We start from the raw sequence: 20,690 nt of genomic DNA on the forward strand, positions 1-20,690 counted from the left end.
ACAATTCCCGGCATTCTCGGGGCGGGGGCGGAGCCGGCCTCCCGGAATCCGGGTCCGGGTGCGCCTCTGCAGGACTTCAGGTACCGGCGTGCCCCGCGTCCCGCGGTCACCTGCTCACGTCCCGGGCGCCGCCTCTGTGTAGGGCGGGCGAGGAGGCCGCCGAGGCGGAGCTGATGGCTGCACTGAGGGCGGGGCGGGGTGCAGGCTGGAGCCTTCAGGGATGGCGGGCTTTGGGGGGATTTCGCTGGGGGAAGGCGCCCCTGTTGACCCCTGACCTCCGGGCACTGCTGACGTCAGGAACTCCTCGGGCCCGGGTGACTTCTGGGACCCCCAGTCTCCGGGCCCGGTTCTCTGTGGGGGTCCCTGGACCACGAACGTGTCTGACGTCGGGGACTCCGGATTCCCGAGCACGGCTGACTGCGGGGGCCCCGGATCGTCAGACCCGGGAGGACTCAGGGACCCCTGGGCCCCCTCCGCGCGCGTGGCTGGCTGTGGCCCTGGGCGCTGGGGGGGCAGTGCTACTGTTGTTGTGGGGCGGGGGGCGGGGTCCCCCGGCCGTCTTTGCCTCTGTCCGTGGCCCGCCGCCCAACTCTCCCCGGAGCCAATACAACTTCATCGCCGACGTGGTGGAGAAGACCGCACCTGCGGTCGTTTATATCGAGATCCTGGGCCGGTAACGGTGGGGTAGACCAGGGGCACCGAAGTCGCGGGCTAGAGGGCGGGCGAGCCGGAGGAGTCCGTCCTCCTCACATCCGTGCTTCCCCCCCATTCCAGACACCCCTTTTCTGGCCGCGAGGTCCCCATCTCGAATGGCTCAGGATTCGTGGTGGCCGCGGACGGGCTCATTGTTACCAACGCCCACGTGGTGGCTGATCGGCGCCGAGTTCGTGTGAGGCTGCCTAGCGGCGACACATATGAAGCCACGGTCACAGCTGTGGATCCGGTGGCAGACATCGCCACGCTGAGGATTCAGACCAAGGTGGGGGTCCGGGCGAGCCGGGTCTGCTTGGGGCTGTGAAGTTGCTGGCATCCCCAGATGACAGGCCCCTTTTACCCATTCCCTTTTAGGAACCTCTCCCCACGCTGCCCCTGGGACGCTCAGCTGATGTCAGGCAAGGGGAGTTTGTTGTTGCCATGGGAAGCCCCTTTGCACTGCAGAACACCATCACGTCCGGCATCGTCAGCTCTGTTCAGCGTCCAGCCAAAGAACTAGGCCTCCCCCAAAACAATGTGGAATACATCCAGACTGATGCAGCTATTGATGTGCGTACTGATGTGGGAGAAATGGCAATCTAGGGTGGGAGAAGGGGCGAGGCTGTGTGGTGCAGGCACCAAGTGTGATAGATGGTGGGGTGAGCCTATAAAGGGGTGGGCAAAAGTATCCATAGTTGTGAGTACACGAAACACAGTTTATTCTTGTAATATTCCTTAATATTGTGTTATTGTATTACAACTGTAAAGCTACTTTTGCTTCCCCCTGTGTATCGAAGTTGGGCTACAAAAATGTGGCCCCAGTTCAAGGGCTGGGAAAGGAGATAATTTGGAGAAAAGGCCTACATCCTGGTATGCCCCCAGGCATAGAGTCCCTGGATCTCTTCCATGTTTTCTCCTTGTCCTGCAGTTTGGAAATTCTGGAGGTCCCCTGGTTAACCTGGTGAGTGGGACATCCTTCTTTCCAAGAATCCCTGCCCCAGGTCAGTGTGGGAAGGGGTGGGTTTTTCCCTAATTCAATGAGGTTTGGTCAAGTTTCTGAACAGCCCCTTGTGAGCTATCGTCCAGAATCCAACCAGATCTCCCCAACTCCCCAACACTCCCTGCTACTCTTGTTCAGGTACCCCCATCTCCCGCTATTTGTTTGGGCTAAGGAATAGTGGGCTCTGTCCCTGCAGGATGGGGAGGTGATCGGAGTGAATACCATGAAGGTCACAGCTGGAATCTCCTTTGCCATCCCTTCTGATCGCCTTCGAGAGTTTCTGCATCGTGGGGAAAAGAAGAGTGAGCCTGACTTAGTGTGTGGGGTGGGGTCCTTTAAGTGGTGGGTGGGGCATTCATTGGGCCTTGTTGGAGAAGGGTCTATTGGGATTAGAGAGAAGGGAAGGAAGGATGTAGCTAGGTGAGGCTCATTTGTCTTTTTATCACAGATTCCTGGTTTGGAACCAGTGGGTCCCAGCGCCGCTACATTGGGGTGATGATGTTGACCCTGACTCCCAGGTATGAGCTTTAGGGGTAGTGCGATATGTAGGACCACCTACATTGGTGGGCAAATGGCATTTCTACCGAGCTTTGTTCTCAATTCTGTCTTTATAATGAGTTACCTCATACCTGGAGATATCAGAAGAGCTGTCCTCTTGACTTTTTCACCCCACTCCATTTTGCACAACTGCCACCAGATTGATTTCATCCCATTACTGCTTTGATTTACAATCTGTTAATTTAGTGTTTAGGGGCCATTTTCCAGACCTGGCTTCCTATGTGAATATATTCTGTTCCAGTCAACCTGATTTCTTACTCCAGGTCTCTATGTTGTTCTTGTTTTATATACTTAAATATCAGGCCCATCTATCCCTCTAGGGCTAGGCTCAGCTTAAATTCTCCCTTAAAGCTTCTTTTACGATTCTAGAATGAGATTAGTGCTATTGACTTAACATTATGTGTTACATGGAATTAGGTATCTTTTCTATACATGTCCCATTTCCTAGCTACTAGAAGACCTTTGTATCTGGAGTACGTAGTGCATTCCCTGTTCATACAGTTGCCAGTGTATTGAGTAATTTAAGGTGAACCTCAAATGGGGAAAGAGTACCTCGGAGTGCTTAACAGCATGGTTTATATCCTTTCAGCATCCTTGCTGAACTACAGCTTCGAGAACCAAGCTTTCCTGATGTTCAGCATGGTGTGCTCATCCATAAAGTCATCCTGGACTCCCCTGCACACCGGTGAGAGAGACTGCACCATGCGGTGGGGATGGGTGAGGTGTGCATGTGCCCTTGAACTGGGCTATCTACTCCCTTCTTTCTCTCTGCCCATCTTTTGCCTTAGGGCTGGTCTGCGGCCAGGAGATGTGATCTTGGCCATTGGGGAGCAGGTGGTACAAAATGCTGAAGATATTTATGAAGCTGTTCGAACCCAATCCCAGCTGGCAGTGCGGATCCGGCGGGGACCAGAAAAACTGACTTTATATGTGACCCCTGAAATCACAGAATGAATGGATCAACAGGAGAATGAGGCTCCTGCTCTGATTTCCACCTTGCTTTCCTGGCCTAGGCTCTGAGGGCACCTGGGCAGAGGATTAAATGAACCTGTGGGGGGCAGGTCCCTCCAACCACCAGCACCAATCCCTGGGCTCTGAGGAATCACAAAAACATTTTTTATATAAAATAAAATTATACCTAGCAACATGTTATAGTCAAAAATGAAGGAGGGGGCACTGATCTTTTCCCCCATTAAAAGGCTAGAGGTAAAGCTGTATTTCCCCTGAACTGAGAGGATATACCGGAGCTGACCATCCTGACCTCGCTATTTGAGAAAACGAGTTGCTGCTGTCTGTTGTTCTGGCCAGTTAATCAGGTGCTGCTCTGTCTCGAGCGCAGCTCACTGCTGGGCCTGAGAGCCAGGATTCCCCGTGCTTGGCCACAGATCCGTACTGCTGGCCTTGGAGGAGGTTGATAACTTATGCTTGGCAGTTCCACATCCTCAGTACACGTTGGATGATTGCAGTGGGCCTGCTGACATCAGGGGTTCCTTGGTAAGCTCCTGAGGTAATGGCAGCCTCAGACCCCTGCCATTAGGGGCCAGTGGTGGTTTGAAGAGGTGGGTGTTGGCACCTTAGATGATTTGGTTGCTGGTCTGGCCAGGGTAGCGCTCGAACCTCTTATTGGCCTCTTCACTGAAGGCATCACCTGTAAAGTGAATGGGTGGTTTGGACAGGAAAACAGACCCTTTGTGGGGAAGGGTGGGGGGAAGTGAAGAGGCTGGGAGATCCAGAGGTGGGTGGGAAGACAGAAACAACTTCGGGAGAAGAGAATGAAGGGCTTTCCCTCCCATCCCGTCTTCCTGGGCCGCTTTTCCCACCAAATACCAATGTGGCAGTTGTGCACCCAGATGCGATGTCCATCGTATTTGCAGTTACATTTCATTGCGTTGTTGGTGAAGTCACTCTCTGCTACTTCATAATTGGGGTTGATGACCACCTATGAGTGGGAGAAAGGCAACATAATTCAAAGGTGTCTTGAATAAACACTGCTCCCCCTCACCAGCTGGAAATCTCAGACCCCAGGCACCTGTAGAATGTAGTTTCCTGGCTTCACATCTGTGATGTCGATCCACTGACAGTCAATGTCATGTCGGTAGAGATCCCAGCAACCCACAGTGATGCCCTGCTCTCCGAAGTTGGCACACTCATACCTCTTGGAGACATCTGAAGGGATTGACATGGCATATGTCAGTGTGAGGCAAGCTTATGGGATGGAGATATTGTAGCTCATTCTAGGCACCAACTCACCCTCCTGACACTCGGTGTCTTCGAGACAGAAACTAGCTTTGTGGCCTTCGGCCACCTTGGTGCCATTGGGGGTCAGGATATCGTAGTGAGTGAAGATGTCCATACTGTGGTAATGCCTGTGGGGACGAGAGACAAGGGAACCCTGTTTCCTTCCCTGCCCCAGCAGGTTCACTCTATCCCCAGTGGCTCTGCCCTTCTACTTGACCCTCTCACCCATGACACTCGTGCCACACCCAGGAGTGGCGCCCAGCCTTGGGCCTGAAGTCAGCTCTTCCCAGGTTGTGAATCTGGGAGGAGAAGCGGAGTAGACGGCGGTGGCCGTAAGGCCAGTTGGCCGAGCGGGCCGAGTGGGACAGACAGTTCTCTTCGGCAGCACAGTACAGCATGTGCAGGGGCCGGTCCTCGATGTAGGCGGTCTCCTGCACCAGTGCTGAGTGCAGCAGCAGATCTGATGCAGCTGCGCCCAGGAAGGAAGGGGAGTGTTAGAAGTCACTGCTGAAGGGCGAGGACAGGTGGGGGTGCTTCCTTCCCCCCCACCTATGTGTGTGAGGCTGGTTTTCCACGGGGAAGGAGCATCCCTCCAGATTAAAGCCCTCTTTCTCCAAAAGGGGTGGCCCAGAATCTCCCTTCCCGGGCTGGCTCTCCACTCACTCTCTGAACAGATGACTCCAGCAGTGAAACGGGTTCCTGTCCTCTTGCAGGCGATGTGGGTGCCGTGATGAGCACACTGGTCCAGGGACAGCTCAGTGCCAGTGCAGCGCACTCCACTCATCACCACCTCTGTCACATTCCCTGAGTCCCAGTACCAGGTCTCCTGGGGACACGTGTAGGCGTTTCTGTGAGGCCCCACCATCCAGCCTCCTGGGCCAAAGGACTCATTTCCACGTCCCCTGCCCCAAACACAGGCTTTGGAGGCAATAGTCGAGGTTCCTCTCCTTCCTACTCACCTGCAGGCCATGGTTGGCATAGCCCAGTCCGAGTTGCCTACAGACCACCATGGCCTCCAGGGTTCCCCAGTCATCCCCACAGATGAGGCCCCAGCGAAGGGGCCCAGGCCCCCCTATTTGCACCTCAACTCGCCCTTCGTGTCGGCTGCGGCCCCCACTGAGTCGGATCTGTAGTGACAGAACAGAAGAGCTGGGGAAGCTTTTGGGGTGGGTAGTGAGAGTTCGTAGCGGGCATGTGGCCGAAGGGTGATTCAGAGGCACGTAAAGGGTGGACAGCGATGGTGTCAGGTGGGAGCTGCAGTACTGCAGGGGCTTAGGGCAGTGGTCACACTTCAGAGCATGACAACAACTGGATAGGATATGAGGCACCTGAACCCGGGGGGAAAGTATGACTGACCCTGGTCTCTACCCCAGTGTAGGGCAGGTTGCATCGGACTCCAGCATCCTGGCCATGGGAACAGTCCTCAGCTGTGATGTTCTTGTGAGGGCACTTCCAGAGGGAGGGTTCCTGTCCAGAGCATCGGACTTCACTCAGGTGGATGGCACCCATGCCTAGGGTCAAAGACCAAACATCAAGAGGTTGTAATTGGGCTTTCATTGTCCAGGGGTTGCCTTCCCAAGGATTATACTCCCCCAGGAGTGTGTACCTCTTCATTCCCCTTCCCTCCCACCTTCATCCCCCTCACCCTGCCCCATGCGGGCACCACTGAGAGCCTCTCGAGCGCTCCCGAAGCCCAGCTCCCGACACACCACGCTGGCTGCCTGTAGGTCCCACTTGCGGTCACAGACTGTGCCCCACGTGCCAGCCTTCAGGACTTCCACCCGGCCCTCTCCAGGGCGGGCCCCGCCCTTTAGACGCACTGGGGCCTGTAGAGAAGAGAGACAGTCCGGTGGCAGTGAATGGGAACGTCAGCACAGAGAGGGCTGAGCAGAGCTGGAGGTGAATGGTGGAAGGGATGGGGGGATGGTCTCAGGTGGCCCACCCGCTAGAAGGTTCCTCTCTGTCCTTAAAGGTCAGGGCTGTGCTTAGTCATGGGTGGCCAGGCTAGGGGCGTTCTCCACCTGGGGCGGGAAAGGTCATGGTCACTGTCTCACAAACCTCCTCCTGAAGTTTCAACTGTTGTTGCTTCTTCTGGCCATTGGATGCTGCATAGAGAGGACCTGGCACACAGCTCACCACCACAGGGGCACCTCCAGGGCACCTGGCGGTGTCATTGGCACGATAGAACTCCAAGGAACAGAGGGAGAGGTGGGCCTCCGTACCCACGCATGCCACCCCATGCAGACCGAAGGAGTGTTGCTGCCGCTGGGCCAGCAGCCTGTGGGGACAGGAGTGGGGAGCAGTAGGGTAAAACAACGCTCCTGCCTCTTTGCTCACAACCCTCCTCCTATTCCATGCCGCCACCATCCCCTGACTTTTCACGACCACTTTATCCCTCTTCTTCCCCTTTGCTCTGCAATGCTGCCCTCCAAAGGACAAAGGGAATGGCAATTTCCACGCTGAAAGGGCCCAAGTTACCCAGACAGCAGGGTCTTTGGGGGACCTTCTGCAGCAGAAGAACCCTATGAGAGGGCGGCTAGTCTTGACTTGCCTGACAGAGACCTTGTTCCAAATGGTTTCAGGCTGCTGAGCCTAACGGAGGCTGAGGCTGAGGCTGCTGTGCAAAGAGAATGGGAAGCTAGGACTTCCCAGTGGGAAGAGATGGGCAGGAGGGGCGGTCGATGTGAACAGGAAGCCTGAACAGCCAGAGTGAGCAGATCCTTCTATTGTGCTGAGACTGGACTAACCAAATGAGTCAGAATGCAAACAAGTGAGTAAGTCGGGTCTAAATGGCTCCGTAGAGGCCAGAGGGACTTTCAGGCCAGAGGCTCTATAGGCCAGAGTATGGCAGGCAGTTATGGGAGAAACAGACCAGATGGTGGGCACACGAAAGACTGGAGCTGGCAGATGTAGGGACGGTGTATGAATGCAAGACAAACAGGAGTTAGAGGGACCACATGGCCAGAGAAGGAGAGTGAACATGAACAACAATGGTAAAGACATCCCCACCCCCAGACCGGAGCTGGCTGTGTCTTTAATGAGATAGCCTGTGCTTTTGCAATTTAAACCTATCAGAAAGAATGTTCCATAGCCGCCAGACAGGAAAATGGGACTAAACTAGGGATGTTAAAATTTGGAATTACTGCGGAGAGATGCTTGAGAGAGTGAAGAGATTTATTTATTGACGCCAATGAAAGAAGAGATTGCAGCTAGGCATGTGACAACAGAAGTACATTCTTCCCAGGACAGCTGGTTCGAGCCCAGAGGGGAAGAGGACCAGCTGAGGCCTGGTATTGGTGGAGAGGGCCTGTGAGGCTGGTTTGACAGTGAATTATTGCAGTAAGGCCTCATCACTTGATGTCAGAGGAAAAAAGGAACATGACGACTTGAAGACATTGGCTAGGAAGACACAGAGGAGGAAACGGTTATAAACACAGCAAAGGAAGCCTGCAGACTCGACAGAATACCTTTGGAAGCTCAGGATCAGTGGATTCTGAAGCTCAGAGAGATCAGGTACTCTCCCAAAGTCCTGTTTGGCTGAAAATAAAAGTCAAAGAGGCCATCACAGGAAAAAGACACCTCTCTTCTGAACTCCCTCCTCCCCTTCCCCCACAACTAACCAAGTAAAAATGGCGATGTGCACTTTAATGAGGGGTCAGGGTAGGCTAGAGTATGGTTATGCTGGGCAAAGATGACCCAAAGCTAAAAGCACTACAAGTACACCCTTTGAAGCCACCAGAGGAGGAGCTGGAGAAGGAGGGGTACCAGGAGACCAGTGGGTGGTCTCAGAATGCACCGAAGAGAGGAGGGCACAACAGGAAGGGATGGATTCTCTGTACCTCAGGCACGGCCGAAGAAGTTATCAGGGAGACTTTGCGTGTGCAAATGGCCTTGGGAAGCCTAGTGAGATGTAATCACGGCTTGGAACTTTTCCACGCCCTCGTGTTCTCTTTGAAGAAACCCAGGAGGAAAATTAGGGAACTGGGAGCCTAATTGTGTCAATGGGGCCACAGAGGATCCCATCCTTGGTAAAGGTTCCAGAGGGAACACTGAGTCTTACGTCCAGGCCAGTAGCACTTATTTTAAAAAGCGAACCAAGCCCAGCTGGTATGGCTCAGTGGTTGAGCGTCCACCTATGAACCAGAGGGTCACGGGTTCGATTCCCAATCAGGGCACGTGCCCGGGTTGTAGGCTTGATCCCCAGTGCGCGGTGTGGAGGAGACAGCTGATCAATGATTCTCTCTCATATTGATATTTCCATCTCTCTCTCCCTCTCCCTTCCTCTCTGAAGTCAATAAAAATATATTTTAAAAAATGAATCAAATAAAGGTAGGATGGGAACACCGATCCCTCAGACAACTTCTTAGGGGAGAGGCAAGCATTGGCCTCTGAAGGACAAAAGTGCCAGAGTTTCTACTAGAATTCACTGAGGGAATAAATGAGCATGTGGAACAAGGTAGTCAGTGAATGAACCCCTATAGAGATTTCCAAAAATCCCGTGACAAGCATAATTCCCCAGAGACCAACATAAGAGCCAGCCTTACTTTTCGTTTCAGTGAATCATCTGGAAGGGGGTCTGTATTAGCTGCTGCTCCTCCCCCTCGTGGTGGGGGGCTCTCTTGGACCCCTTCCTGACCAAAGCCCAATCACAGGGCTCATCACTAGGCAGTCCCTCTCCTGTCCACCCAGCCTGAACTTTATTTACCTCTTGATCGGCCCCCTGCCCACTCGGGGTTTGGGTTTGACTTTACGCTTGGTGATTGGTCTGAAAAAAGGAGAAATAAGTTAGTGGAAGTAGTGGTTAGGTACATGGCCCAGGAAAGGCAGAGGGTGATTTTTTTCCCGTTTCTGGGAAGAACCCTTTATGTGTGGGAAGGGGTGGAATGAAGGTGGCCCAGTGTGCTACATACACTGACTGCTGTGTACCCCGAACTGTATTTCAGGATCTCATGTTGCTCTCTGGATTCAGCAACAGTGAGGAGAAATCGAATGATGTCAGTCCAGGTTGGGGCGGGGAGGAGATAAGAGGAAAGTGAAAGGCAGAAGAGAGAATGGGAATGTGGGTGAATTAAGGGAGGTAAAGATTGGGGGAAGGTGAGACAGCATGCAGGTGGCTCAGCTATTTGGGGGAAATATAAGGATGAGGAGGCTTTCCCTCAGCCATTCATTCCTGTTATTCCTCCTTGTGCTTCCTGAGGTCAAGGCTTGCCCATTCCCATGTCTGCCTCCCTCCTTACCCCCACCCCCAGTCATATCCTTAGTCACTCCGTTTGGGTTTGGGGATGGACATGGATAGGCTGCCTTCCATCCATCCACCTCCTGGGCCACCGAGGCGTGCAGGAGGTCCCAGGGCTCTCGCCCCATTACCTGCCAAGGGGCTTGGGGCGTCGGGCCGAGGCTTTGGCCGCTCGCTTCCTCAACTTTCTGTGAGGATAAGACAACAGCAGAGTCAGGGTCAGGCTAGAACCAAGTGGGAAAGGCTGGTGCAGCTGGGACCAGGGGCAAGGTTTCTTTCCCAAGAATCAAGGGGTTCCTGGAGGCAGGATGTTAGAGCATCAGGTATTTCCGAGGCTCCACCCTTCACAGCTGCTTGACCTCATAGGCACATGACAAGGTGGGTGAGCAGTAGTGAAGGACATGGATTCAGGACTGACAGAGCCCCTATACCAGGACCCACAGACATGAGGTTAAGGTAGATGAGGGATAAGAACTCTTGGATAGAAACCCGAGGAAGGGCTAAGGGAAAAGGTGTAAGTAGAAAGGTGTTAGGACTGTTAGGCTTGCCAGACTGACCAGGTGAGGAAAGAGAACTGGCCTGGTCACGTCTAGGGAGGTGAACTGTCTTTTTATTCTTGGCTGTTCTCTGGCTTCTGGCATTTCCAGGCCTGAGGCTAGTGAACCAGGATCAAGGACCTCGGTAGGGATGTCTGAGAACATTAAGTTGGGCAGTGGTCGGCAAACTCATTAGTCAACAGAGCCAAATATCAACAGTACAACGATTGAAATTCCTTTTGAGAGCCGAAAACCGACTTCTGCACATGGGCCACAAAGTTTCAATCGCACTGTACGTGCGCGCCCGCACGTGGTATTTTGTGGAAGAGCCACACTCAAGGGGCCAAAGGGCCGCATGTGGCTCGCGAGCCGCAGTTTGCCGACCACTGGACTAGGGAATATGAGGCCAGGCTGCTTAGGATGACAGCCCCTTTCCTGCCCACATTAAATCTCACATGCTTTCGTCATTCACAAACTCAGCTCATCTCCCAAACTTACTTCCAGGGAAATGAATTCTAAAACCTTACTTCTTTTTAATTGGCCTAAATATTGACCTATTTTATTCTTCAAAAGGTTACCTTAAGTCTAATGTCAGGAAACTAGGTCTGTTTCTCCTCTCATTCTCCCTTTGATTTCAAAGACTTTAATTCCCCACCCCCTTTTGTACTGTCCAACTACACTGAGTGGCCAGATTATTATGATCTCGGAACGCATAATAATCTGGCCACTCAGTGTATATCCTATATAATAAAAGGCTAATATGCAAATTGTCCCCTGGACCAGGAGTTCGACCAGCAGGCAGGCCGGCCAACTGCCCATGTCCCCTCCCCCTGGCCAGGCTGGCTGGACCCCACCCATGCACAAATTCATGCACTGGGCCTCTAATATATATATACTGACCCTAACCCTAACCCTAACCCTAACCCTAACCCTAACCCTAACATCAATGATGAGAGAGAATCATTGATCGGCTGCCTCCTGCATGCCCCCTATTGGGGATCGAGCCCGAAACCCAGGCATGTGCCCTTAACTGAAAGTGAACCCAGGACCTCTCAGTATGCAGGCCAATGCTCTATTCACTGAGCCAAACCAGCTAGGACTATAAACTAAACGTTATTGTAGGTATGTATGTACAGGGAAAATAGTGTATATATAGAGTACAGTACTATCCACAGTTTCAGGCATCCATTGGGGGTCTTAGAATGTATCCCCTGTGGATAAGGGGAAACTACTGTATTTCTAAATTTCTAGATAATACTATATCTTTCTGAGTACTACTCTGGAGTTCAAGATGCTCTCTCTGAGTTACTGGCCAAAGGAAGTGCCAAGTATATTTTATTTTAGACATGTTTGAGAAAAAGACATTTGGAGAAAACGTTTCACACTATAGTTATATGATGAAAGGTTCTAAACTCTTAGTAATGTCTCAAGAAAGAGACCTGAGAGCTACTGTAGACCCTTGGCTAGCAATGCTGGACATATGAGATGTTTTGGCAAAAACACCAACTAAGTACATCCTCAGGGAGAAGCCAGGGCAGGAAGTACCCACCAGCTTCAGCCTTGTTTAGAATCTATATATTAAAATCTTAGTGCCTCTGCACACTGTAGACTATATCCAAATATGACTTCTCAAGAGACACAGCAAAGCCCTACCTGGTTTGGCTCAGTGGATAGAGCATCAGCCTGCATATTGAAGGATCCGGGTTTGATTCTTGTCAAGGGCACATGCCGGGTTATAGGCTTGACCCCCAGTGGGGAGCATGCAGGAGGCAGCCAATTGGTGATTCTGTCTTATCATTGATGTTTCTCTCTCTCTCTCCCTCTCCCTTCCTCTCTGAAATCAATAAAAATATATATTGAACAAGTTTAATCCTATATAATAAAGATGTAATATGCAAATGGTCATTACACCGTGAAGTGTAACGACTGACCACATAACGACCGGATCACGGATCAGCAGGAGGGTGGGGCAGTGAGCTACAAGCGGGTGGCAGAGACTATAGGATGGCAGCAGTGAGCTACTGGCTACAAGCAGGTGGTGAAGAGCTACCGGAGGGAGTAGGGTAGCAAGCTATGAGGAGAAGAGGAGGGGCAAGGGGAGCTACAGGAGGGTGGGGCAGCGGGCGGAGAGCTACTGGAGGGCAGCAGCAAGCTACTGGTGAGCTACTGGTGCACGGATTCGTGCGCAGGGCTACTAGTTTATAAATAAGATACAGTAAAAGATTAACAATAACAACTAATAATAAAACAGAACAGTTGCAACAATATACTGTAATAAAAGTTATGTGAATGGCTTTGGGGACAATATTAAATTAAAAAAGGGTGAATTGAACACAAGCACTGTGATACTGTAACAATTGAGTGATTAACAATGGCTTTCCCAATGCTAAGTCCAGTGTTTGCTTCTCAGCCCTTATGTTTTTAGAAATATCTCTGCCGCACTGACTCAGGTGATCACTCTCCTTCCTTGAAGCACTTGGCTTCCAGGCCACCATACTTATCTGGTTTTCTTTCTATCCTCCTCACTGTTTGCATTTCACCTTATCTTCCTGACCTCATAATGTTTAAAGTTCTCAAGATTGAGTCCTCGAACCTCTTTTATTTTTTTAAACAATCACTCCCTTGGTGATGTTGTCCAGTTTCAGGATTTAAAATACTTTCATCAACTGAACTCTAGAGTCATATACCCAATTGCCTACCCAGCCTCACCATTTCAATGCCTTAAAGAACTTCACATGTAACAGATCCAATAAAAAGTTATATATAACCCTTTTCCGCATGCTCCACCCACTGTCTTCCTTATCAAGTGAGGCCAACTGCATACTTAGTTTACGCCAAAAACCTTGGAATGATCCTTAATCCCATTCTTTTTCTCACATCACATCAAATTGTATTGGCTTTACCTTCAACTATAGACAGAATTTGATAATTTTTTCATCATGTTCACTGGTTGACTTTCTTTACTAGACTTTGAGGAGACCATAACCTCCTAACTAGTCTCTCTGCCTTGTTTATTCTACTGTATCCATCACAATCTATTCTTCTTCTTCTTTTTTTTTTAACAATCTATTCTTAATTAAGCAGAAAATAATCTTTAAAAATGGAAGTCAGATGTTACACTTCTGCGCAAAACCTTAACTCACACCAAGTAAAAGTGAAAGCCTCCTAAATTCTTTCACTACCTTCTTCTACATCACACCTATAATTTTCCTCCTTGTTCACTCAGCTCCAGCCCCAGGGGTCTCCTGGAGCATGCCAAGAATGCTCCCCTGCCCCGATACACACTCCCAGGATTTTTTTCATTTATGATCCCTGTTCCTGAAAATGCTGGTCTGGATATCTGCATAGCTTATGCTCTTACCTCCTTTAGATCTTTTCTCAAATGATGCCTTTTTCAAAGAGGCCTTTATTGACCACTCTATTTAAAACTGCTGTCCCACTACCACTTTATAACCCTTTTCCTGCTTTGCTTTTGATGATCACATCTTTTGCCATTCTAACATTTTGTAATGTTACTTATTTTCCAAATCTTCTGTAGTCCATGAGATCAGGGATTTTTGTCTGTTTTGTTCACTGTTGAATCCCAACAATCCCTGGCACACAGTAGGCACTCAATAAATAAATGCTGAATGAACAAATCTCTACACCTTTGTTCATGCTATCCTTTTCACTTGAAATGCCTGCTATTTAACTCATACTCATCTTTCAGACCTGGTTTTGAATTAGGAAAGACAAAGAACAAACCCAAGATAGATAATAATAGTAGAGGAGCACAGCACATAGATGGCTTACAACAGTTGTGTCACTAGAGCAGATAAAGTATATTTCTGGGGAATGAAAGAACTTTCAGATGTGTCTCAGAGCCAAGACAAGGAAAATTTGAGCAAGAATGGAAAAGACTGGTGGTTGGATAATGTATTGACTTTCAAAAAGGAAAAGGATTCCTCAATCTACGGATAAATAATATTCTAGAGTAAGTTATGAAATAGAAAGTTTGTGAACATTGAGGAACAATTATGGTAATTCTTAGAGACCTAAAGGGCTTTCAAGAAAAATTAGCTCAGTCAAACCACCATGATTTTCTTTTTTTGAACGATTACTAAATCAGAAGGCTGGAGAATGGTGAACATAATGTATCTGGATGTTAGCAAAAACTAACAAAATCTCCCGTGATTTCATTATAGATAAGATGGTGAAATGTTACATCATTGTAGTGTTCAGTTTGTTCCAAATTGTTTGAAAAAACATTTCACAACTAATGATTAAAGGGTTGATGTAAACCTGGAGGGAACTTTCATAAGAAGAGTCAGGCGTTGGTTTTAAACACTTCCACAATTTTCACAGTCACTCTGATGAAGCCAGAGGCATAGCTAATCGTGTTTGTCTACCAGAGGAAGCTGGGAGGGATGACACGGAATATAATGTCAAGATTCAAGATAATCTCATGCGGTCATCATGACTTTTAAAATGTCATATATAAAATGTCAAAATATATATATATTGATTTTTTACAGAGAGGAAGGGAGAGGGATAGAGAGTTAGAAACATCGATGGGAGAGAAACATCGATCAGCTGCCTCCTGCACACCTCCCACTGGGGATGTGCCCACAACCAAGGTACATGCCCTTGACCGGAATCGAACCTGGGACCCTTCAGTCTGCAGGCAAATGCTCTATCCACCAAGCCAAACCGGTTAGGGCTCAAATGGTTTTAAAGTGATGTGACAAACTTATAGGGTAAACTCCACAGAGATGTAGATTCAAACAGGCGCAGAGATAAGGGAAGATCTGAATTGGTTTTAGGTGGTTACAAGTTCAGGATGAGCAGAGGGCTGCTGCCTCAACAGAAAGGCGATGCAAAATCTAGGCCGGCTTTAATCAAAGTTGAGCATTTCTCCTTTTCCCCCCTCTGACCAGGCCATGGCAGACCACGTCGGAAGTAGTGTGCCCAGCGGAAGGTCACCTATAGATGTCAAGAGTTCTTTCTGCAAAACCGATCTAAGGAAAGGCTGAAGAAAACATAAGCAGTTTTAGCCTACAAGAGGAGATTACAGGGAGACTGAAGATTCCCAATTCTAGTATATGTGCTGCCCAAGCGAGCGCCAAGATTTCCAAATTTCTCAGGATGACCAAGTGAGATGCTCCAGGGAAGCGAGACGCTGTGAGCACTGAGCCGGTCACCAGTGCGATTCGGTTCGCTTTCCTGGAAGCCGGCTCTCCGGCAGGCGGAGCGGACGGCGCCTCCGCCGCGGAGCATCCTAGCAAACGTTCCTAGGAGTCCCGGGGGCTCCGCGCTCACAGACGCGCCCCGGTGGGGACTTCGCCCCCCAGGCGGGGACACGCCGCCCCGTGCGTCCCGCGGGCGACGCCGGCAGTCCCAGTCCTCGGGCTCCCGGCGCCCGGCCCGCGCCGCACACGCCCGGCGCCACCTCGGCAGGGCGCGCCCTCGCCCTCTCGGAACGCGGCCCCGGGCCCCGGCCGCGCCGGCGCGGTGGCGGTGACCGCCCGGGGCCGCCGCTGCGGGGCGTGGCCTGGGCCCGGCGCGCGCCCGGGGCGGGGACTCTGCCCGCCCACCGCCGGCGTCACGGCACCGACGCGCCGCCCGCCCGCCCGCCGCCACTCGCCCCGCCCCGGCTTCGGACGGCAGACCCGCCGGGGGAGCCCGCCACGGTCCCTCCGGATTCCTCACCTCCCGGCCTCCCAGCGGCCTCCCTCCCCCCCCCCCCCCCGCCCGCCCCCGCCACTGCCCCAGAACCCCGTCTCCCAACCCCTTTCTTTAAGGAGCACCCCTCCACCCCAGTCTGCTCCACCAGCGCCCACGTCCCTTCACCTGTAGAAAGCCGCGTTGACCCTCTTCTCGCCCGGGAAGCCCAGCATCCCGCAGACCACGTGGCTGTTGTGGGCGCTCCAGCCTTTGTCGCACACTTTGGACCAGCCGCCGGGAAGCCGCACTTCCACCAGCCCCTCCGTCACGGGCAGGGGCCGCCTGCCCCGCCCCACGGCTGGTTGAAGTCGCACCTCCTCCACTTGCAGGTGATGCTCAACCTGAGGATGGGACCACAAGCAAGGAAGGCACCCCAGTAGCACCTTGCACATGTCCTGCCACCTCGAAGGAACCCCGACTGAGTGTGCTTCCTGCCAACCCAATGGGGAGCAGGGGCTGAGGGAGATGCCAGGCCTCCCTCAGTGGGGTGCTGAGGGGTGTGTGGGGGTGGAGGGACATGCTGTGATGATCAAGGGTGTCCAGGAAGCTGAGGAAGGAGCACCTGCAGGAGCAAGAGGGAGCACTTCATGAGGAAGTGGCCTTGAAGGAGGGGGAAGTAAGGAGTGAGATGTTCTAGGAGAGGACAGGTTTCCCTGGGGACCAGGGAGGAGGCCGGAGAGGTTCCTGCCGGGTTTAAGGCTGGAACAAATCTGGAACTTACATCTAGGAGCTCTACCACTTGCCCCCACCCCCACCAGCCCCCAGCTTCCTAACAGCCCAAATGACCCCATGGGGCATACGGAATCCCCTACCTTCTAATAGCTCCTCTAACCACATACAACACCCCACAGCCCTCCCTGTCTGGCCAGCCTGGCTGGTGTGTGTGTGTGTGTGTGTGTGTGTGTGTGTACTGCAGACCTCGATGACGTTGGAGTCGGAGAAGCCAGGGAGGCGCTGGTCCTTGCAGATGACCCCAGCGTCCTCATCGTGGGTGCAGTCACTGTTCCCCCAGCCCCTCGAGGTGCATTCGGTCACACTCCGCTCAGTCCCACTACAGCTCAGGTTGTCCAGCCAGATGCGGCCTGTGGAGGGAGAGACGGGGGACAGAGAAGTGTGGGGACGCAGGGGAGGGGGAGCGAACACGGAGGCCTCACACGTGGCTATCATGATCCCATTTTTCTGGTAAGATAACGGGTGGGGAAGGGGCCCTGGAGGGAATAAAAAAAGAGGCATAGGATCGATGGAGGGGCTGGTGGTGGTCTTGGGCTACTCAGGAATTTGGTACGGTGGATAAAAAACCAAGAGTCAACCTTGAAATTCTGCTTAGTTCTTACCCACTCAACGGCAGCTATGGTTCACCAAGTACCTATTGTGTTAGGCACGCTGCCATGGTGTGTACATACATGATCATTCTTAGAACAGAGCTGCCAGAAGTATTATCACCACTTTATATTAAAAGTCAATGGGGGTTCAGAAAAGTGAAGTAACTTGCCCGAGACCACATAGCCAAAGGAGTCTAAGGAGTTGGAGCCATTTGCGGGACTTGGACATCTAAGATCTTTCACCTGAGCCTCCCATGTGCCCACCCTGCCTGTGCTTCCACGTTGCCCCCTGTCCTGTTCTCTGCCTGGACCTTACTGAAACGGGTGTCACTGCCTTCCTCTCAGAATTGGGCGGGCCCCCAAAGGTTGTCTGTCCCAGCCATTGTGCAGGGATCCTTGATGCATATTCTGACAGGACTTCCCAGCTTCTGCTGGGACACCTATCTCCTGCCCGACCAGGCTGCCGGAGCCGTTACACAGTTTTCATGACTCTTTATGGCTTTCCCCTGCCAGGTCTGACTCAGTCCTTTGATGCCATCCCAAAAAATCCCTCCTGACAGCCACATGACTGTCCTCATATTTGAAGACGTCCGTCATGTAGTTGCTATCCAAATTTTTTCTTCAGATCAAAAATCCCTGGTTTCTTCAGCTACTACTCCTTGAAAGTTGGCTTCAAATCTTTCACATCTGGGCAGCTATCCTCTCAAAATATTTCTATTTTCTACCGTCTCTCTTAAAATGTGGCACTTACAAGTGACACTTTATTCCAGGAGTGGCCTAGCTGGTGGGAATCGGGGTATCAGCTGCAGACTCCACCAGCTTCTATCACTCCAACCGTGGGCTCATACAGTGCAAGCACCCGCAGGCCTCAGTTGGAATTGCTCCTAACTAAACATTCATACTTGCCCTAGTCAGTTCCAGCTTGATTTCAGCTCTGGCCTATCACATGACTTTGTCAGTTGCAGTATCTATGATCCTGACTGGCTTTGGGGCATCCAGACACCATGTATCTGCTCTCAGCTTCCCACGAAGCAACCGTACTTGAACCGTACAGGGCTCATTTGATCAGGGCTGTGCTCGTACATGGCTTTGGAGAATCATACTTGAAAGGAACTTGGGTATCATCTAGTCTTGTTGCACGTGGGACACCAGAGGCTCAGAGAAGGCACCGACCAGCCTAAGATCACACAGCTCGGAGAGGTGACTGTGTTGGCTGGTTTGTCACCCATGGCTTAACCTGACTATTTATTCTCAGTGTCCTGTGGTCCTGCGGCTGTGCCATCCTGATGTTCCCTCCCCCTGCTCTTAGGCCACACTTGGGCAATACCGAGGCTCTACCTGGAGCTCACCTGTTCCAGGGCCATACTTGGCGCTGTGGGTCCAGCCTGTGGCCTCCGTGAAGCCCAGCTCCCGGCAGAGGACATGGGCTGCCTGTAGCGTGAAGTCATCATCACAGATGGTGCCCCATTCGCCAGCTCGCTGTATCTCCACGCGGCCTTCGAAGGGCTTCCTGGGGAAGCCGGCCAGCCGGAACCGCAGCCCCTGGCTCCCGGCCCTCTTCTCAGGGGCCGGGGATGGGGACGGAGATCCCAGGCACGAGCTGCACAGCAGGCTCAGCAGCAGTCCCCACGGGCTCCACCTCCAGACACTGACAGGTCGCATGGCAGAGAAGGAAGGCCTGGGAGAGAGAGAGAGAGAGAGAGAGAGAGAGAGAGAGAGAGAGAGAGAGAGATATTGAGGCAGGTCCAGGTCTGAGAGAGAGGTCAAGAGAGGAAAAAAGACACTTAGCAAGACCAGAGACACAGGGGGAGAGAAGGACAGGAACTAAGATAGTGAGGGAGAAACACACACAGAATAGGGGCTGAAACACAGAGTCAAAGAGACTGAGAGACTCAGATGGGGAGAGGGAGAGAGAAGTGGGGGATGGAAACAGAAGTGGGGGGAGAGAGGGAGAGAGACTGGCTCTCTTTTTGTAAAGAGTAGAACTCTCACTATTAGTTGTTAATGTGTCACATCGACCTCCCCTAGTTTTATAATTATCACCTTCATTAGCCACTCACAATACAAGAGACCCAGAGATCAAATGACAGTGATTAGAGACCAAGAGTCTGTCGAAATAAAGAGATAGAGACCGAGCAAGAGACACAAAGAGGAAGACCCAGACAGACAGGATGTGAGAGGAAGGGAAATGGTGGGAATGAAAGGGGGCCAGCAGAGAGAGACAGGAGAGGGAGAGAGAGAGATGGGAGACAGCCAGGCACACAGAATTGGGGAGTGGCTGAGAGAGGCAGGCAGCAGGTGAGGAGGAGAGGGACTGACAGGAGCCAAGAAGCAGAGGCTGGAGGGACCCAGATGACCTGTTCAGCCAGTCAGACAGAGGACAGACAGCTACTGAGAGAGAAGCAGGCAAGGGGGCGTAGGAGATCCTCGGACCTAGGGTCCCATGAATTGAGGCCAAGCCCAGGGTCCCATCTGGGCAGATTCTGAGGCAGAGTGGGCAGAAGCTGGAGTCCACGGAGACCCCACTGCACGCCCTACTCAGCACACAGGCTCTCAAGTGCCCTGCAGGGTCAAGGGGCCCAGGAGGGCCAGGCCTCAAGCTGTGGGGGGGGGGGGGGGGGGGGGGTTGTCCAAGTCTCCTGCCAACATCGCCACCCCCACCACTGTCACCGGGCAACCGGAGGCTGGGGCACCATTCATCTTCTCAGCCAAGGCCTTCCCTCTGTCTGGGGCTGAGCACAGCTCCTGGACTGCGAGGAGGGGGGGGGGCGGCTGGGGGCGCCCAACATGCTTCCCCAGACTCAGACAACCCAACAGGACAGCTCTTTTTCTGGGCACATTTAGGCTTGGGGGCCCAGGGGTAGGGCCTCACAGAGGTGTCCCCAGCCTTAGGACCCTCCCAGCTGCCCTATTTGGAAAACCCTGCCCCCTTCCTCTCTCTCTCCCCCCCCCCCCCCCCCCCCCCCCCGTCCCCGAATATCTGCCTCTCTCTCCAATCTTCTTGTCTCACTCTTGGACAATAATAAAACCTCCAGCTAGTTGGCTTCCCCTCGGACTCCTTCCCACATCACCCCTTTGCCCTGGACCCTCCACCATCATCTCCATCCGCAACTCCCCTTCCTCCTGCCGGCAGCGTGACCCCCCTACCTTAGGCTGAGCGGGGGCCCTGGACGCGGGGAGAAGAGTCCTGGTCCTGGAGATCAGTCCTAGGACTTCCCCAAAAAAGTGCTTGGCCAGGGGAGACTGGACCCCCGCCCTCTCTCCCCCCTCTCTGTTCGTCCCTCCCACGTCCCCTCGAGCCCTCCCACATTCCGCCTTCTCCCTGAATTCCTCCCGGGCCAGGTCCCTCCTCTAGGTCCGCCCCTCCCCCGGGGAGCTAGCTGGCCGCTGCCGCTCCGCCTCCC

General features: G+C 52.5%; 2 protein-coding genes across 3 annotated transcripts; one reads left to right on the forward strand and one right to left on the reverse strand.

Annotated features, from left to right (window-relative positions):
* Nucleotides 1-36: 36 nt before the first annotated feature.
* Nucleotides 37-3,396, forward strand: HTRA2 (HtrA serine peptidase 2). The gene is made up of 8 exons (XM_079791977.1): nucleotides 37-673; nucleotides 775-979; nucleotides 1,069-1,263; nucleotides 1,622-1,654; nucleotides 1,890-1,995; nucleotides 2,142-2,211; nucleotides 2,841-2,936; nucleotides 3,040-3,396. The coding sequence occupies exons 1-8, from the start codon at nucleotides 174-176 to the stop codon at nucleotides 3,203-3,205; spliced, it is 1,371 nt and encodes a 456-aa protein (XP_079648103.1). The 5' UTR covers nucleotides 37-173; the 3' UTR covers nucleotides 3,206-3,396.
* Nucleotides 3,352-20,567, reverse strand: LOXL3 (lysyl oxidase like 3). Of its 2 annotated transcripts, XM_079791974.1 has the most exons (16): nucleotides 20,434-20,567; nucleotides 18,636-18,964; nucleotides 16,883-17,046; nucleotides 16,091-16,305; nucleotides 9,857-9,913; nucleotides 9,195-9,254; nucleotides 6,548-6,767; nucleotides 6,135-6,315; nucleotides 5,846-6,000; nucleotides 5,449-5,616; nucleotides 5,153-5,315; nucleotides 4,715-4,958; nucleotides 4,502-4,617; nucleotides 4,281-4,417; nucleotides 4,079-4,190; nucleotides 3,352-3,899 (listed from the first exon to the last, which is right to left on the reverse strand). In XM_079791974.1, exons 2-16 carry the CDS (start codon nucleotides 18,946-18,948, stop codon nucleotides 3,826-3,828), a joined length of 2,379 nt encoding a protein of 792 aa, XP_079648100.1. In that variant the 5' UTR covers nucleotides 18,949-18,964; nucleotides 20,434-20,567; the 3' UTR covers nucleotides 3,352-3,825. The 2 variants fall into 2 exon arrangements, with proteins under 2 accessions (XP_079648100.1, XP_079648101.1); XM_079791975.1 differs by lacking the exons at nucleotides 9,195-9,254; nucleotides 9,857-9,913.
* Between the last annotated feature and the right edge of the window lie 123 nt (nucleotides 20,568-20,690).

Source organism: Cnephaeus nilssonii, assembly GCF_951640355.1.
Source record: "Cnephaeus nilssonii genome assembly, chromosome: 15".
Taxonomy (NCBI): Eukaryota; Metazoa; Chordata; class Mammalia; order Chiroptera; family Vespertilionidae; genus Cnephaeus; species Cnephaeus nilssonii.

Excerpts from the sequence above, each read along its gene's own strand:
- HTRA2 (XM_079791977.1), top strand. The coding sequence starts at position 174 with ATGGCTGCACTGAGGGCGGGGCGGGGTGCAGGCTGGAGCCTTCAGGGA. Across the intron at positions 2,212-2,840 it reads ATGTTGACCCTGACTCCCAG|CATCCTTGCTGAACTACAGC; the intron begins GTATGAGCTTTA and ends ATATCCTTTCAG. Across the intron at positions 2,937-3,039 it reads CTGGACTCCCCTGCACACCG|GGCTGGTCTGCGGCCAGGAG; the intron begins GTGAGAGAGACT and ends CTTTTGCCTTAG.
- LOXL3 (XM_079791974.1), bottom strand. The coding sequence starts at position 18,948 with ATGCGACCTGTCAGTGTCTGGAGGTGGAGCCCGTGGGGACTGCTGCTG. Across the intron at positions 9,914-16,090 it reads GTCAACGCGGCTTTCTACAG|AAAGTTGAGGAAGCGAGCGG; the intron begins GTGAAGGGACGT and ends TTATCCTCACAG. Across the intron at positions 4,959-5,152 it reads TGGAGTCATCTGTTCAGAGA|CTGCATCAGATCTGCTGCTG; the intron begins GTGAGTGGAGAG and ends TCCTGGGCGCAG.